The sequence below is a fragment of the Hydra vulgaris genome, chromosome 14 (genome assembly GCF_038396675.1).
Source record: "Hydra vulgaris chromosome 14, alternate assembly HydraT2T_AEP".
In the NCBI taxonomy this organism is placed as follows: Eukaryota; Metazoa; Cnidaria; class Hydrozoa; order Anthoathecata; family Hydridae; genus Hydra; species Hydra vulgaris.
In genome coordinates, this window is record NC_088933.1 from 41,533,188 (window position 1) to 41,550,877 (window position 17,690).

The 17,690-nt window shown below is 30.0% G+C and overlaps 1 protein-coding gene across 1 annotated transcript in view; it reads left to right on the top strand.

The window, feature by feature from the left end:
• LOC105850566 (NACHT, LRR and PYD domains-containing protein 4E) overlaps window positions 1-17,690 on the top strand; it is a 48,343-nt gene that overhangs the window by 27,791 nt on the left and 2,862 nt on the right. The window contains exon 3 of the mRNA XM_065818551.1: window positions 9,894-11,186. Within this exon, the coding sequence (XP_065674623.1) occupies window positions 9,894-11,186 (1,293 nt within the window). The remainder of the gene's footprint in view (window positions 1-9,893; window positions 11,187-17,690) is intronic.

Sequence of the window (17,690 nt, forward strand, 5' to 3'; positions counted from 1 at the left end):
TAGAAATTTTTTGCTTTAATATTTATATATATAGGAATTTTATATTACCTAAGAACAATTAATTAAAATTTAATTATTCAATTCAACAAAACAATCTTGATTTATAAATAATAATTTCCATCATTAAGAAATTTCTTATTTTTAGCCAATTTTGGAAGGACTCTGATAAAAAAATAGAACAACATAATCTTTTGAAATATATTTTACTTCCGGGCATATTAACATATGTACCAATTTTGGAATATATCGTTATAGTTATGTTGCCAAAACAAGAGACCTCGTCCAATATATCAATTATAATCTCTAAAATAATAATGTAAAGCGTTTCACAAACTTACGTTTAAAAACTTCTCGTTTTTGTTTAAACTTGAAACAGCTCAATTTTTAAATAGATTATTTCCGTATTCGAAAATAAACGTATTAAGAATCAAATAATTTTTACTTTTGTGTACATGTGTGGTTTTTTCAGATAATCGGCTTTTTGGCGCACTCAAAACAATGTTACTTATCGGTAAATATCTTGTTAATCAATTGTTAAAAAATTTAACCAAGACAAGAAGACCAAAAAATAAGTTAATACAAAAATATATATATATTTTTAAATAGATATATTTTAAACAATTTTTTTTTAACAATTTTAAAATCAAAAATTTTTTTCAGGGGCAATAATTTTTTAAAGGCACAACTAAAAAGGGCGCCATCATTTTTTTCTCAGGGGGCTCTGACCCACCCGGTCCCCCGGTTCCGAGGCCCATGTTAGTTGCTAGCATCATCTGTTAGATTTTTTATTGAAGCATGTCATGGATGAAATTTTAGAGACAAAACATTGTCAATGTAAATTATTTTTTTGTTGATGAACTGACTCAAAATAATGGTGTCTTGGTTAAAAATTTCAAATATATAATGTCAATCATCATGCTACCAGCATCATCAAACTACCAGCAGTAGTATTACGAGATGACATAAAATTTTTGTGTGAGCTAGGTTATCATTACAAATATTATTTTGAAAAAAAAGATTTTGATGAAATTAATTTTAAGGCTCTTCCATATATTAGTAATACTAGATAGAATTTAAGAGGAATTGTAGCATTACTGGCATTTATTTTATTGCAAGAACATCAACAGCAACTGCAATGAGCATGCAATTTTAGTATTGGTGAATCGATGAATATCTCAGCTAAAAAAACTATGAAGTTTTATTAGCTGCAGTTAATCAGTATGCAAAAGCAAAAAAATTTTTTTTTGGACAATAGTGTAATCAAGAAACTGTTATAAACACTGCAAGATCCAATATTTGCGCAGAACATGTAGTAAAAACTGTGCAAGAAATATGGTTTATGCAAAAACTGAAAAAACGATCAATAAAAAACTAATTTTTTGTAATAAAATTTAAAAGTTATACTGGTACTAATTTTTTAAGCATCTAGGATCTATTAGAAATACATGATTTTATATTGAAAAGTTCTGTAATCATTAAAAACTTTTTTTGCTTTATGGGGGATGTTTTTTAATTTTTTTTGTATTATATTTAAGATATCTTTTATTTTTAATCTAAAACTCATTGTGTGGCACCATGACCAAACAAGATTTTAAAAAAGTTATTACCCTATTGCCCACAAAATATTAGTATACGTATGGTTAGTGGTTTTATGGTTAGTGTTTTTATGGTAATGGTAAAAGTGGTTTTGGATTATTTTGAGACAACATAGATTTTATTTTGCAGATTATCCCTATATTTTTTGAAAATTTGGTGTTTAAAGCATTCATATGGGTTTTCCAGAATATATTTTTGTCAATTATAACTTTAGGAAGTTATGTTGTTTTAGTTCTTTTAATGTTTGTATGATCTAATTTTAGTGAGGGAAGTGTGGTTGGTATATTTAGTGATGGAAGTATGGTTGGTACATTTAGTGACGGAAGTATGGTTGTTATATTACTTTTTTGTTTTTTAGATTGAAACAATATCTATTTAGTTTTTTCATTATTTATTTTATTTACTTTCAACCAGATGTTCAAGTTTTCAAGGTCGTTTTCCTTAAATTCGAAAAAGTCTTTAATTGACGTTGAGGGAAAAAATCAGTTAGAGTCGTCCGCAAACATTATTACATCAATTTTTCAAAGCTTTAGCAAAATCAACAATATATGACAGAAACAGAAGGGGTCCAAGACAGGCCCGTAGTAACCGGGGGTAGCAGGGGCATTTGCCCCCCCCCCCTCCTCTAATTTTTCAAATAAAAAATTTTGAAATATTGACTAAAAAAATGGCCAAAAAAAAAAAAAAAGAGGTCTTTAAAACTCTTTTAGGGCCCCTTAATCCAGCACTTTCCCTCCCCCCTTCCGCCCCAATATTACTTTTATTCCTACGGGCATGCAAGAATGGAACCTTGATGAACATCACATTCTACTTTTAACAGTTTTGGATGATTACATTAATCTGAAATAATACTTTTTTGTCTGTAATAAATAGGGTTTCTGAACACTGTATAACAGTTACATTAAAACAGCTGCGTTTTTATGAAAAACAAAAACATTTAACAGCTGGTTTTTAAATAACTTTTTTTACTGTTTTTTCAATTGAAATTAAAGCGACAAAAATAAAAACCGAAACTTTTTTTTATGCATTCGCTTTACGATTAAATTCTATTCCAATATTATAATGAGTTTTAACCGCATAAAGTTTCATTCAAACCTGAAAATGTTTGAATTCTTTTATTCGCACACTTTCAGATAAAAGTTTAATTATTTACATTATAAAAATTAAGAGAAAAGTCTCTTTATTAATAATATAACAACACGTTTGTTAAACAATTTGAATGGTAATTTAATTTGATTTATTTTTCAATAAAAGTGTAATAAATTGTTTTTAGTATAGGATAATAAGTAAATTTAAAAAATAACTTAATAAATCACTTTAATAAATAACTTAAGTTCAGTAGTTATCATTTTTCATAAAAAAAACTAAGCACAGAGGCAAGTACTAAAGAGTTTCCTATTTTAATACTTCTTTTTTACTAATTAAGTACTAAAAGTTTCTTAAAGGTTTCTTAAGAGTTTCTTTAGAGTTTTAAATAGGGCTTCTAGCACCAGTTTCTTATTTGCATTGACCTTAAAATAAATGTATAGTTACTACTTATGAATTAGTTTTTAACGGTGGGTAAAATTGGCTACTTAACATCCTTACTCTCTATTCATATTATTAGCAATGTCAGTCTGAATATACGCAACCAAACGGAAAAATCCAATTACAAAAGAGTTAGAAGGACAGTGTCAGCGTTAACAAAATAATAAAATGAAACAGAATAATAAAATGTAACAAAACAATAAAATGTTCGTGAATTCTAAAAATCACTTAAAAAGTCACGGACTTTGTTTAGATAAGGCACCAGAATCAATCATACTAACAGATGAGAGAGCAAGCGAGAAGAGACAAAAACTGTTGGCGACTTCTTTGCGCAAAAGAAGCTTCAAAATATTGTTTTTGATTTGGCTACGGATGGCATTTCAGATCGAGGTATAACCAGAAATAAATTCATTCGCCAGTCAACAGCTCGAGATGGATTTAAACTCCCCGCTAACAAAAGTGATGAAATAAAACTTTTGCACAAAGATTTTGGTGAAAAGCAAAATAAAAATGATTGACATCATAAAGTTAAAAATAACCAATAAAGTGAGGATTGGCATTACTGTTGATAAGGTTACTACTTTAAGAACATGAAGATATTTTGGAGTTATTATTTATGATAAAACTGACAATATCACGTATAAAAGAGGATTCATCCGAATTTTGGGTTCATGGAGTGCGCTTGATATGGTTGAAATAATGAAACAACATCTAAATGTGTTTGGAATATCAATGGAAAAAGATTTGGTTGCATCTACTCAGGATGGGGCAACTGTAAATAATAAGTATATTCAAAATTTAGAAAATGATTCTTTGAAATGAAAATGCTTCTTTTGACGAAGGCACAAATTTTGAATTTATAAATGATGATTGCAAAGATTATTTGACTACAAAAATTTACGTAAGAACTCACGCAAACGGATAAAATACATCAAACTGTTTGAAATCTAGTTTTTCAATCAAAAGTCAAGGCTCTAACTGGAATAGAAATTGAACTTTATTTCGATGTAAAAACTCGTTGGAACACAATACCAATACTGCTTGAGCCATTGATAAAGACAGAGACGGCGATTCGAGAAACTTTTTTAGAACTTAAGGCAGGTATAAGTTTAGCCAATAATGTAGACTTCAATGCCTTGAAAGGTTTACCAGAGGCAATGAAACCCATTAAACTTGCTATGGAGAATGTTAGTAGAGAAGATGCAACTCTGTTGAGCGCTGACACGATTTTAGAATTTATGTTTAAGAAACTTTCTTTAGTTAACAGTGAAATTAGCAAAAAATTTATGGATAATTTGAGAATTAGAGTCGATGAACGCCTGAATACAGGGGTTCATCGACTCTAACTCTCATAAGTTGTCATGAATTTATTACGCTGTCTAAAGAACTCTACAATAACCCCATCCAGATCAATGATAACTTTTGCAGGAATGTTGGCATCTCGACTTTTTGGTGTTCATGACGTTAACATTATTGAAATAACTTCCAGTAATCCATCAGATAAAATTTTAACTCTACAAGGAGAACTGAATGTGTTGCAGAAGAAAAATGAATAACCAATAGTGCCCTTTAGATAGGACAATTTCAGGTGGTTAAAAGCTGAATTTACTCTTCCTAAGAATACAGGCCAGCGTATAGAAAACTTAAAAAAGTTTTATGATGCATATTAACTATTAAACCCACACCTATGGATGTTGAAGAGTATTCTCCGTGTGTGCCAACTTTTGTACAAAAACAAAATCATGACTTTAAGTCATTATCAGCTCCTGTATTTTTGAAATACTGTTAAAAAATTTTACTCTTATCTGCTTAATACAAAGAGGGTGAGTGGGGGTAATAAAAGGAGGGGGGGTGCGAATTTTAAAAAGAGTAATACAGCTGTCAATAGCTGGTTTTGAAAATTATAAAACAGCAAAACAGCTGTTTTTTAAAAACCACTGTTTTTCAGAAACCCTAGTTATAAAGGTAGTTTTTAAACCAATCAAGGTAATGTTTTTTATCCCGTAGCTTTCTAATTTTATATGTAAAATGCTATAGTTTACAGTATCAAACGTTTTTGACAGGTTTATAAAGATTTCAAATACAATTTTTTTTTTTATCAAAAGAATCTTTTATATTATTATTTATATCTAAAATTTTTGCTTGAGAAACATTCCTGTTGTTGCTACTATGAATATAAAACCAATCCTTTTGTTGTTGTTGTTGCATAGTACCATAATCAATGAATTTTTAACACGTATTATATTTTGGGTATGTCAATACAACGTCAATAGATTAACCATGTTTCATTTGTTTGTCTTCGCGATGAAAAAATGAACGATCTTAGTGGGGTAATTTAAAGGTGCCATCGGTAACACACGGACGTCAGTCGGCCATAACTTGAATATTTCAAACCTTTGTCACATTTAAGTTTACCAGATAAACTGTTAGATACGTAATTTTATTTAATTGAGTGAAAACCAGAGAATTTTTAAGAAAGAAACATTCCACAACTATTACAAGTTCGCAAAAGAGAAATATATTAGAGCAAACAAGAAGTAAAACGAAGGAGTAAAAAATGCTACTGGTAAAAGTAAAAAGAGAAAGAAGAACTTTAATCTACTAGAAACTGATAATGTATCATTATGTAAAGAAAAAAGAGAACCAAATGTGATACCGATCCTTTTCGTTTAATTTGCGAAGAAAAGTATAAGGATCCCCCACAGAAGACTGGGTATATGTGTCATAAATACCAGTCCTGGTTACACAAAGCGCACAATTGGTGAAACCACGTCCCTATGTTTTGTTTGTGATTTTTGTTTGTGTTAATTTTTTAAAATTTTAATAATTAAAAAATTAAATATTTATTTTAAAAGGGTGTTGTTGTATTAAGTTACAATGAAAAGTTTTATGATCTGCCAATAAAAGACTGGATTATGTGTTAAAATTGTAAAGTCTGGTGGAGGTGAGCATTTCCTGAGGATTAGTCTGTTATTTTTGCACTTTGTTATTACAATTAGAATTCTATTCGTAATTACACAACAGCTTTTATGATAGGGTAATTAGGGTACGATCGTATGGTAATTCCGAACACCTATGGTTTTATTTTTGCCCTAAATTTTTATTTTATAGTATATATATATATATATATATATATATATATATATATATATATATATATATATATATATATATATATATATATATATATATATATATATATATGTATATATATATATATATATATATATATATATATATATATATATATATATATATATATATATATATATATATATATATATATATATATATATATATATATATATATATATATATATATATATATATATATATATATATATATATATATATGTATATTTATATAGTGGCATATAACTGTGAAAAGTATATAGAAAAGTAATCGCATGCATTTGTCTTGATTATTCCCGCTTTTAACAAAGAATTGTTAAATGAATTTGTCAATATATTGTTTATTGCAGTGATTGATTTTGATGTAACTCGGGTCGGTTTGTTTATTAATTGGAAATATGGTGTTGGAGCATATCGTCAAAAATATTTTGGCATCAGAATCTTCGTTGTACTGTAAACAAATTATGTTTATATCTTCAATACAAAATAAAATTATATATCTTCAATACAAAATAAAATTATATATCTTCAATACAAAATTTTGCGCTACTTGTTGTTTTTTAGAAAACTTTGTTAAATAAAAGTGCTCTTTATATTTTGCGCATCATCTTTTTAAGGTTGTGTAATCAATTTGTTACAAACAATTCTGGCATTCTTATCTGCCGCTCGAAGAGCTTTTGCTTTAGAAAAAATATGTTTTTTTCATTCGTCCGCTCGCCAGTCTTCATTGATAAATATTTACTCACTTCCCTCGGTGTAGTTAAGGCAATTTTAAAATATTTTAGCGTCGGTATGATATTTTGTTAACTACGACATATTTCCGTTAATTGTTCAGGTCTGTGAATTATGAAAAGACGAAAAAAATTAAAACGATAAATTTTGCAATACCATATATATAAATGTTTGTAGCAAAAAAACCAAGGCCGAGATTCTTTTTTTTAAAAAAAAAATCTTCTTAAAATCACAATTGCTTGTCCAAATTTGAATAAGATTTTAAATAAATACCATTTTTAGGTGAAATGAAAACCATAGTTTAACAATATGATCTGTTCTGATCATTTATTGGCAAATTTTCTTAATTTTAAGCTCTTTTTTGGTCGGAATTCTTGTATCTTTTGTGAAAATTAAAAGAAGTATTGTATTTTGACAACTATATATCGGTAATATACGTCAGAACCAATTTGAACTTGGATCTAAAGTGGGTTTAAGCTTTTTTTCTAAAGATTTTAACTAAGTTCATGTTGACGCTGATGAGCGAAATTCATTTAAAGACTCAAAATGGTGTTTTGTAGACTCACTGTTAGGGGTAGCAAAAAGGCTTTGAAAGCTATATATAAAAAAGGAAAGTTTCTTTAAATATTAAAAAATCTGAGGTAAAAAAGTTATAACATCTAAGGCTCTTGTTTGGACATAACACGCTCATAAAATCATGCTGATTCCAAATAAAAGAACTCAAATAATTTGTAAATCACCATAACTACACCGAGCACAGTTTACTTTTTTTATATTTTTCACTGTCTTTGTATATCAAAAATTTGACAACTATAGTTCTTCCATTTTGTTCACAGATTTATAACTTTTACTAGCTATTTCAATTTCAACTTCATAAGTGGTGTCAAGTTTTTCTTTTACAAAAGGTTTCATTTTTAATTCACTTTCCTTCCGTGTTTTCAAATCATCTTTAACAAACCTATCAAAAGTTAAGTTGTTGCGTCTACTCCTATCTTCGGCAAGCTTATCATTTATTGCTTTATTAATAATGGAGCTAAGTACTCAGGTAGATATTCAGGCGAAACTCTTGGCAGAGAAGTATATCTCGGTAAAGCGCGACGGGATAAAGAACAGATGTAATTACTGTCAAGTGTTTCTGCCTCGTTTTGGCAAAGCGGGTCAAAATTTTTATATAATCAGCCTCTTAATTTTGATTCTATTCTCTGCAACCTTAAGTCTCTTACTAGACTTCGTCTGGAGAATTTTTGTCTTCACTAGGCTGGTTTTTCTAACGAGGGCCTTTTTCTTATTGACGACATTCAAAAGCACTTCAAATATTTTCTTAACCTACTCTAAGTGCCCAGCACTTACAGTAGGTCAATCTTACCATAATGAGACCACTGTCTCATCATTGTAAGATTGCATCACTTGCTTTTTTTACAAACACTGCCACTGTATTTGCTCTAGTAACCTTGATGGTGTTGGTATAAATTACATAAAAATATAAACACATATATCTCATAAACACATAAACAGAAAAAAAGGCTTGCCAAATACGATGCCTGGTACTTTGATAGTATTTGTATAAATTAGATACAAATATATACACATATATCTCTATATTTTTCTTTCGAACAGAAATTAAAAGAAGTTATCTTTTCAATAAAAAAATATGATTTGTATACTTTACTAGCATGAGTTACCCGGCGTCGCCCGGGCCAATATTTGAACTGGCTTACCTGATATCTGTACACAAAAATGGGCCCAAAAATCGGCCTAAAAAATCGGCCCAAAAAATGGTCCCCCCTGACCCCGGGGTCAGGGGGGCCCATTTTTGGGCCTCCTTGACCCCGGGGATTGGGGTACGGGGTCAAAACCCAGCTAAGAACCTTCTCCCCCTCGAGGACTACCCCCATGCCAAATTTCATCGAGATCGGTCCGGCGGTTTGGATTTCTATAGAGAACAAACAAACAAACACACACAAACACACATTGCCCTTTATATATATAGCTGGAGTTACCCGGCGTTGCCCGGGCCAATATTTAAACTGGCTTACCTGATATCTGTACACAAAAATGGGCCCAAAAATGGGCCTAAAAAATCGGCCCAAAAAATGGCCCCCCTGACCCCGGGGTCAGGGGGGCCCATTTTTGGGCCCCCTTGACCCCGGGGATCGGGGTACGGGGTCAAAACCCAGCTAAGAACCTTCTCCCCCTCGAGGACTACCCCCATGCCAAATTTCATCGAGATCGGTCCGGCGGTTTGGATTTCTATAGAGAACAAACAAACAAACACACACACACACATTGCCTTTTATATATATAGAAGATAGCTGGAGTTACCCGGCGTTGCCCGGGCCAATATTTAAACTGGCTTACCTGATATCTGTACACAAAAATCGGCCCAAAAATCGGCCCAAAAAATGGTCCCCCCTGACCCCGGGGTCAGGGGGGCCATTTTTTAGCCCCCTTGACCCCGGGGGTCGGGGTACAGGGTCAAAACCCAGCTAAGAACCTTCTCCCCCTCAAGGACTACCCCCATGCCAAATTTCATCGAGATCGGTCGGGCGGTTTGGATTTCTATAGAGAACAAACAAACAAACAAACAAACACACACACACACATTGCCCTTTATATATATAGAAGATTCATTTTCTACATACTTTATTTGCACATTTACCTTTAGTTTATGTAGACTTGTTTCTATTTGTTTTTGCTTTTTATTTCTTTTTATTATATTTAATATTGTAAAGTTTAATAAGCTAAAACTTAATTTAAAAAATTGCATTTTATAACTTTCCTCAATTCAACAAATCATAAAGTTACATTTTTTATGATGTCTTAAAAAAAAAATTGACACACTGTTAATTTCGTTAATTAACTAATTTGCTCAAACTATGATTAATTTTTAATTAATTCTTGTTTAGTTGCTGTTAAAAGATTGAAGTTACATTATATTACAACTTACGGTGATTTTAATCAACAAATCAATCATCTCTTCATAAACCACTTTGATTTGGTTACAGTAGATGAAATTGATTATAAAAATTCTCTAGAAAAAAATGAGTGGGAAGATTTTATTGAAAAACAAAACGGTTATGAAACAATAACATTTGATGAGGTGTTTGCACATGAAAAACCAGTAATTTTGATTTCTGGTGTTGCCGGTATTGGAAAAACTTATTTTCTTGAAAAATGTATTCATCGTTGGGCTGAAGGACAAGTTTTAAAAAATGTAGATTTTATTTTTTATTTCAAAATAAAAAAGTTAAGTGACTTTCAGAGCATTTCAAGTTTTAATGAACTAATAAAAAAGTTTTATGGCAATATATTGAAAATATCAGAAATTTCCAACGAATGGTCAGTTGTACTGATATTTGATGGATTAGATAAATTTGCTCACCTCGACAAACTTATTAGTCATAAATTAGGTAAATATTCCGATATCCCATTAATCAATACATTAGAAGATGCAGTTAGCATGAAAAGAATCAAGTGTATTTTTGCAGGAAGAGTTCAAGCTATAGCAAAGTTCTCAAAAGCTAGCAAAGAAAGTAATAAAATAAGAAACATTAATATAATGGGATTGAGCAGTCAGGGTATTAAGTCCTACATGGAAACCACTTCACTAAGTAATACTCTAAAAAATGATTTAAATGAAATTTTGTCATCTTCAATTGAAGGAAAGTCATTACTTTCTGTTCCTCTTTATCTAAAAGCAGTATGCGAAGCTGTTATAAAATTGTTTCTTGTATCTGTAAAAACATTTACTGAACTGCAAATACTAATTTTGTATCACTTTATTCAAAGTACCAAACCCGAAATCCCATTGTTTGATAAACTAATGCAAAGAAAAAATGTTTTTTTAGAAATTTGCAAAGCTGCATTTGGGTTGATTAGAAAAAAAAGAGTTTATATGTTGCAAGAAGAAATCCAGAATATCAATAACAAAAACGGTTTTGAAACATTTGGTTTAATTGAACTTTCACACATTAACAAACATTACGAATTCACTCATTTTATATTAATGAAATTGTGCGCATCTGTTTATATGTATTTGTGTGAAAGTCCTCATATAGCACTTCAAGATATACGACTTCACGAATGTATACCTTCTGTATGTGGCTTGGCGTACAGCAGAGAAAAAGTATTTTTTAGTTTATTCAGAAACTTTGAAAAACCCGGCTTTGAAAAAAAGTCTTGGCTTCAAGATATTTTTGGTAAGTCAGATGATTCTTTTTACTTTAGAGCTAAGTATATATATATATATATATATATATATATATATATATATAGAGAGAGAGAGAGAGAGAGAGAGAGAGAGAGAGAGAGAGAGAGAGAGGGAGAGAGAGATATTAGGATGGGATGTAAATAATGTTTTTACTATTACGACCAAAAAGTAGTGTATACTTATCAATATTATCGAATATAATAATGATTTGGGTGTCCTAACATTACTCTATATTTGTATTCCTTTTCTAAAATTTTTTTTAAAAGTATTTTGGAGAAGCTTGCAATCATGTTTTCCTAATTAAATTAATGCAAACAGTTTTGTCTAACACACTAAATTCCTTAAACATTATATTTTTATTGTGTTTTTGTATTAGACAGTCTGATACATTTTTGCGCTCTTCATCAAAAAATAGAGTTGTTAAAAAAAGAGAAATAATACATCAATTGATCTGCAGCCGTATTCACATCTCTCCGTTAAACTCTGCAATTAGGTATCACACACTTGGCCAGGTGGTGGACAAAACCTAAAAAATAAATATTTATTATATTCAAAACCATATATTAAAACATATTTGTAATACTCTAATTTAAAGTTTTGAAAATTGTTTTGTGTATAATAGTATCTTTTAAAGCCACAAAAATTATTTGCGATTTCATGTATAATGAAAAGATAATAAAAAGCTCTTTTTTTTAAAAAAAAGCGTGAAGTTTTTTTTTATACATAGCTATAATAAACAATAACTTTTAAAATTTTATAAGCTTATGGGATTAGTTTATATATTTAAAATATTTAACAGTAAAGCTTTTCAAAAAAAATCTAAAGTAAAGATCAGTCTTTATAATACACTTATAATCTGGCTTTAATATAACGAGGTGAATTTTTAACATTTATAACTTTATTTTGTACAAAAAGTGTTATATAATTTAGGGAACCTACGAGAACCTATATTAAATACTTGGGCTAGTAAATGCAATATGTATACAACCAATTTGAACCAAATACATTGCCCCTAATTTTCCCTTTTGGGTTTCTCTAACATTTTAAAACAATGACTTGTAACTTATGTTATTTGCTTGAAGTCAACTTTTGTTTCTTGTAAAAAAAAATTCATGTTATTTTGCTTGTTATTTAATTCAATACATATTGCACTGTTTACTTTACAATTTTTTTGTTTTTTTGTTTAGTAATAAAATAAAAATTGGTGACATTTACGGACTTTTGAAACAAAATAATCTAGTTCCTAATGATATACCATTTTTTTTCATTGAAATTAACTGTTTTAGTTTCTGCCGATATTAAACTAGAGGATTCTGAGTGAAAAACTTTATAAAACTATAATGTAAAAAGTTAATAGCTGCAAACAATGATAATACTCATTTTGAGAGAAGTAATGAAAATTGGCTCAAGATTTTCAATACACCTACGGTACATTAAATGCTACATCATCAGTTAATGAAGTTTAGAAACCGTGTTGTTCTATTGAAAAAGCTTGTAATAGAACAAAAAGAATAAGCCTAGAAAAGAAACTGGCACAAAAATTTCTGAAATTTGAAATAAAAATCCCATTAAACCTGCTTAGATATATTCACCTGAAGAAACTTTATCATTAACTATTAATGGTGATATATCAAAATCTAAGAAACTTCTAAGAAATGATATTGAAAAAAAAGGCTGCCACATATCCTTTATATATTGGTATAAGATCTTCAAAAGCTAAATGCTATCCCAAGAACATTCAAATAGATGACTAGTCAGTACAAATATTGCTAAAAGATCATCTAAAACACACTCTTAAAAAGCTATGTGATATACAAACTATTATGCTAATCACATTAATAAGGAATTAACTAAACTAACGTTTATATGCAAGGCTGATTTTGATGGTGCTACAGGACATAGTGTTTACAAACAGATAAGTTAAAATGAAAATAGCGATGTATGAAGAGTGCCTGTTGATTATTTGTATAGTACCTTTAGAACTAAGTAGACTTTATAATAACAAAAATATTGTAATATCATTCACCCAGAATCTGCGGCCAATATAATAAAAATAAAGGTAATACATTATTATATATAGAGATGATAAATAATCTTCAGACTTATTAAAAACGTCGTGAATGTTTAATAATACCAATAATAGAGTTTGAAATCTATTCACTAATTTATGTTTTTTATTTATTCCTATATATTTATTTATATATTTCAAATCGATTATATAATAATATCGATAATAGAGTTTCAAATCTAGTGATAAATTTTCATTTTTTCCGAAGTAAGTGCACATTTTTATTTTTAAAGTTTGTTGCATCAATTTTTATTTTAAGTTTATTCTACCAGAAGAGTTTGTTATTCAGTTCCACGATTTTAAGAAGTTACATGATTTGAAATTAAAAAAATTCAAATCCGCGTTTTTAAAGTTTTATAAAGTTTGTTAAATAATTTTTAGTATTGGCAACTATTCAACTAAAATTTATAATAAAAGCCAATATATCTTAATAAAAAGTGATTCTTTGGACATATAAAGGGTTTTAGTAAAAAAAAAAAAGATCAAAATAACTTTGTCCACCATATGTCTAATATCCGGCCCACTGTATCGGCTGTTTAAAAGTAAAACGGCAGTTTATACAATTTGAGGGAACTTTATAAATTTACAAAAGCCGAACAACACAAGATTATTGAATCAAATTTGAAATTCGTTGATGAATATGAATTAAGTTTAAGATTAAAAGAGCAAAAACAAATTTGACTCATTACCCTCATATTTAGAGATAGGGGGGAGAGGTGGCTAACGTTTTAGGGTTTTTGTTATTCCCAGTCGTTAATCAGCGCAATTTTTGCATAGCAACCTCATTCCTCTTATATATGAACATATTTAAGCATGGAGTTTTCTTCATGTTTCAAAGTTGCTTAATTCAAATATCAAAAAAAGTTGTCTACGGTCTTGATATATGTTAAATACATGTGTATCGTATAAAATTTGTGTGTTTGTTTATGTATAAAACAAATAACTTTCATTATTTTACCGGTTGCCTATTTTAGAAACTCTTGGATTGTAATGACTAAAGAGTTAAAATTTTTCTTTTGAAATATTTTTAAGTTTCATAAGTTCACATTTAGTTTTATAATAAATGATAAAAACAAAAGATGTAGAACTTTTTTAGATTGTATGTGAATTTTAACTACTAAAAATATTACCTTTATAACAGGTACATGTTTAGGGATATTTTAAAACAATCATATTGAAAAATCTTTTTGCTGCGGCCAAGTTTGCGGCCATGAACTTTTGCCTAATTCCCTTCTAATAATTATTTTAAAAAAAGATGATCTTGAAAAGGTAAATTTTTAGTTAAATATATCAAGTGCTATTTAAAAGAAAAGAAACGGTTTTTGTATTTCAAACTTGTTGTTGCCCTTCCAATCCATGTTTTTGAATTATATAACCATACACTGTATGAATGTATCATATCACTGTATGGTATGTACACAGTCCAGTATTACAGGACTGTAGCAACAAAATATGGATTGGGTTGGCAATAAAGTTTTACATATGCTTTAAGATAAAGCCCTGTAGAGGTTACATGAAAATTTCTCGGTTGAAACCATACCAAGAATAATTAAAAGAATTTTGGCACAATTTTTTACAAAAATATCCATGTTTGTTTGTGTTTAGCACTTTATGTTTTATACTATTTAAGAGTTATTTTTAGATGTTTTTGAATATTGTTAATTTTTTTTTTGGTTTTTAGAAAATATTAAAATGCTATAATGACAAAGTTGAATAACATGTGTGTTTCCTACTAAAGATTTATTTTAGCCTAAGAAAAGTTTATTTTGAAATGAAATAGTTTTTGAATAATTAGTTGTCAATTTCTTAAACAAAAAGAACACAGTACAAGGTACTCAGTGACTTAATTCATTTTAGAGTTAATATATAATTTTAGGAGAAAACTCATTCTGGAGTTTATATGTAGCTGGCATCGTAACGTTTAGGTGCGATGAGAAAAACAGCACGAAAAATAGTTAACGGAGCCGTCTAACGAAAAATGAGTATCGGAGCAGTTAATATACAGAAGCTTAAACAGAAGGATTAGAATACCATTTAAATTCCTCCGTTTAAAAACTGGCCGTTTGGAGTTTTTTCCTAACCGACACTCAAATTCTCCGGTATTTTAACGGAGAGATAAGAATAAGGCTGCAGAGTAATATCACCATTAAACCGGCAAAATATATTTATCGCTGAATGACTATTTTAAATTGGTCTTTGTTTTAGTGCTTGTAGGTTCATCGCCAGCGTATGAGAGTCGTACGTAAGATTGACATCGATCCACCAAGTCTTTTTATCAGTATAGTTCGAAAATATCACCTTTATGAGATAAAAATAACCAGCTACAACGGCTTACATCCGCACCTCCTAGTTTAATTTGCAGTTGTCTTTGCGAAACATAGCTGTGGATTTATAAAAAAAATGTCTGTTAAAAAACACTATTTAATCATCTCAACACTTAAATGTTTGTTAACTAAACATTAACCCAATTACAAGTTGCGTTTAAAATATTTTAATAATGCTTTAGTAAAACATTTCATAAATATCAAACAAAGTTTCAGCAAATAACTTTATTTTTCTGATATCTAATTTAAAAATGAGTTTTTATCAATTTCAGCAATAAGTTCAATAAAAACACAACTTAGTGATTTAAAACAGAATCTTACTCCAATTAGATTTAATACAAGAGGCATTAAATTTAATTCCAAAATAGAAAAAACAAAAAATGCTGTCGTTTTCACTAAAAATATCTTATTAAACATTTGTTTGATATATTTGAATGAGTATATGAAGATTATTTTTATTTAAAATCAGTATGAAAGACATTTTAGTATCTGACAAAACTTTTATGTATTTTTAAGGTTTTATGTATACTTTGTTTATCGCTTACAAACACGGAGTACGCAAAGGGGGCTCAGAAAACACGATAAGAAATTTAATGTTTTTTTAATGTCTTGACTAATGTCATGTCTATTTTCAAGAAGGAAAACTAAATACATAAAACTAACGGCCAGTGTTGCTGACGCCATTCGCGTACAAGACTCGACCTTTGTCAGCGAGTGCTTACACTACCAGACATGAATTTCTATACAAGAGAAACTGTAACGAAAACATTTAGTACTTAATGAATGATGAAAGAAAAAGTATAGTTTTGATGGTCAAGGTCAAACCATTTTTTCGTAAAATGGAAATTTTTTTTCTCCATTTTTCATATACTTTATACTTAGAGAAGTCGATGGTTATAATTTCTATGATGCTTTTACTCTAATGAATATATGTCCACACGTATGTCGTGGCGCGACCAAAAAGATCATGTAACTGATTGCTATTTTTGTTTGACACACACGGCGCAATTTACCAGAAGGACAGCTAACAGCATAATTTACCACGGCTTACCATCAGCAATAAGACCGAGAGCATATAATTAGGGAGAAGAGCCTCCTATGTTTTCTTCTGATCTTATCAATTTTGTTTTGAGTGATGATGATGTTCCAAATATAAAGAAGAGCAATGAAGATGATGATGATTGGCTGCCTAACGACGAGCCGAAGTCTATCAGCCAGAGACAGCTGGACTTGTTTGTTAGAAGACTTGGCCTATCCAAACAGGATTTGTGTTTGGCTTGTTCAATGCTAAGAGAATTCTTTGTCCTTGCTAAGGAAACGAGAACGTCTGTTTATAAGACAAGAGACGCAGCTTACGTGCCATTTTTAAAGAGAAGTAAAGACAATGACTTTTTATTTTGTTGTGGTATTCCTGGTTTGTTGATGAAGATAGGTATTTATACGCAAGGGGAGAATAACTGGTGGTTGCTTATCGATGGCAGCACAAGAAGTGTAAAGGCGGTCCTTTTGCATAATGAGAACCATATCCATCCATCCCGATAGCTTACTCAATTACAGCAAAAGAACCTTATGAAACTATGAAATTTATTTTGCAGCTTGTTCGTTATAACAAATTTCAGTGGAGAGTTTGCTCGGATCTGAAAGTTGTAGGTCTGCTGACAGGTATGCAAGGAGGTTACATGAAATACACATGCTTCATATGTTTGTGGGATAGCCGCGCTAAACATGAGCATTACATCAGGAATGAGTGGCCAGCACGAGGCAATGCGAACCTTGGTGTTCACAATATTCGCTATTAGCCACTTGTTCAGTCTGACAAAGTTATTATACCTCCATTACGCATAAAGCTTGGCCTGTTTAAGAACTTTGTTAAGACACTATACTCTGATGGCGAACCGATGAAAATAATAAAGGAGACCTTTCCAAAACTGTCACTTGCAAAAGTTAAGGAAGGAGTATTCGTTGGACCAGACACTCGAAAACTTTTGAAAAGCCAACAGTTTACTGATTCCTTGTCCCCGATTGAGCTCAGAGCATGGAAGGCTTTGAAAGACTGTGTGGAGAACTTTCTGGGTGAGAATCTGAAAGTTTTAGGAATTAA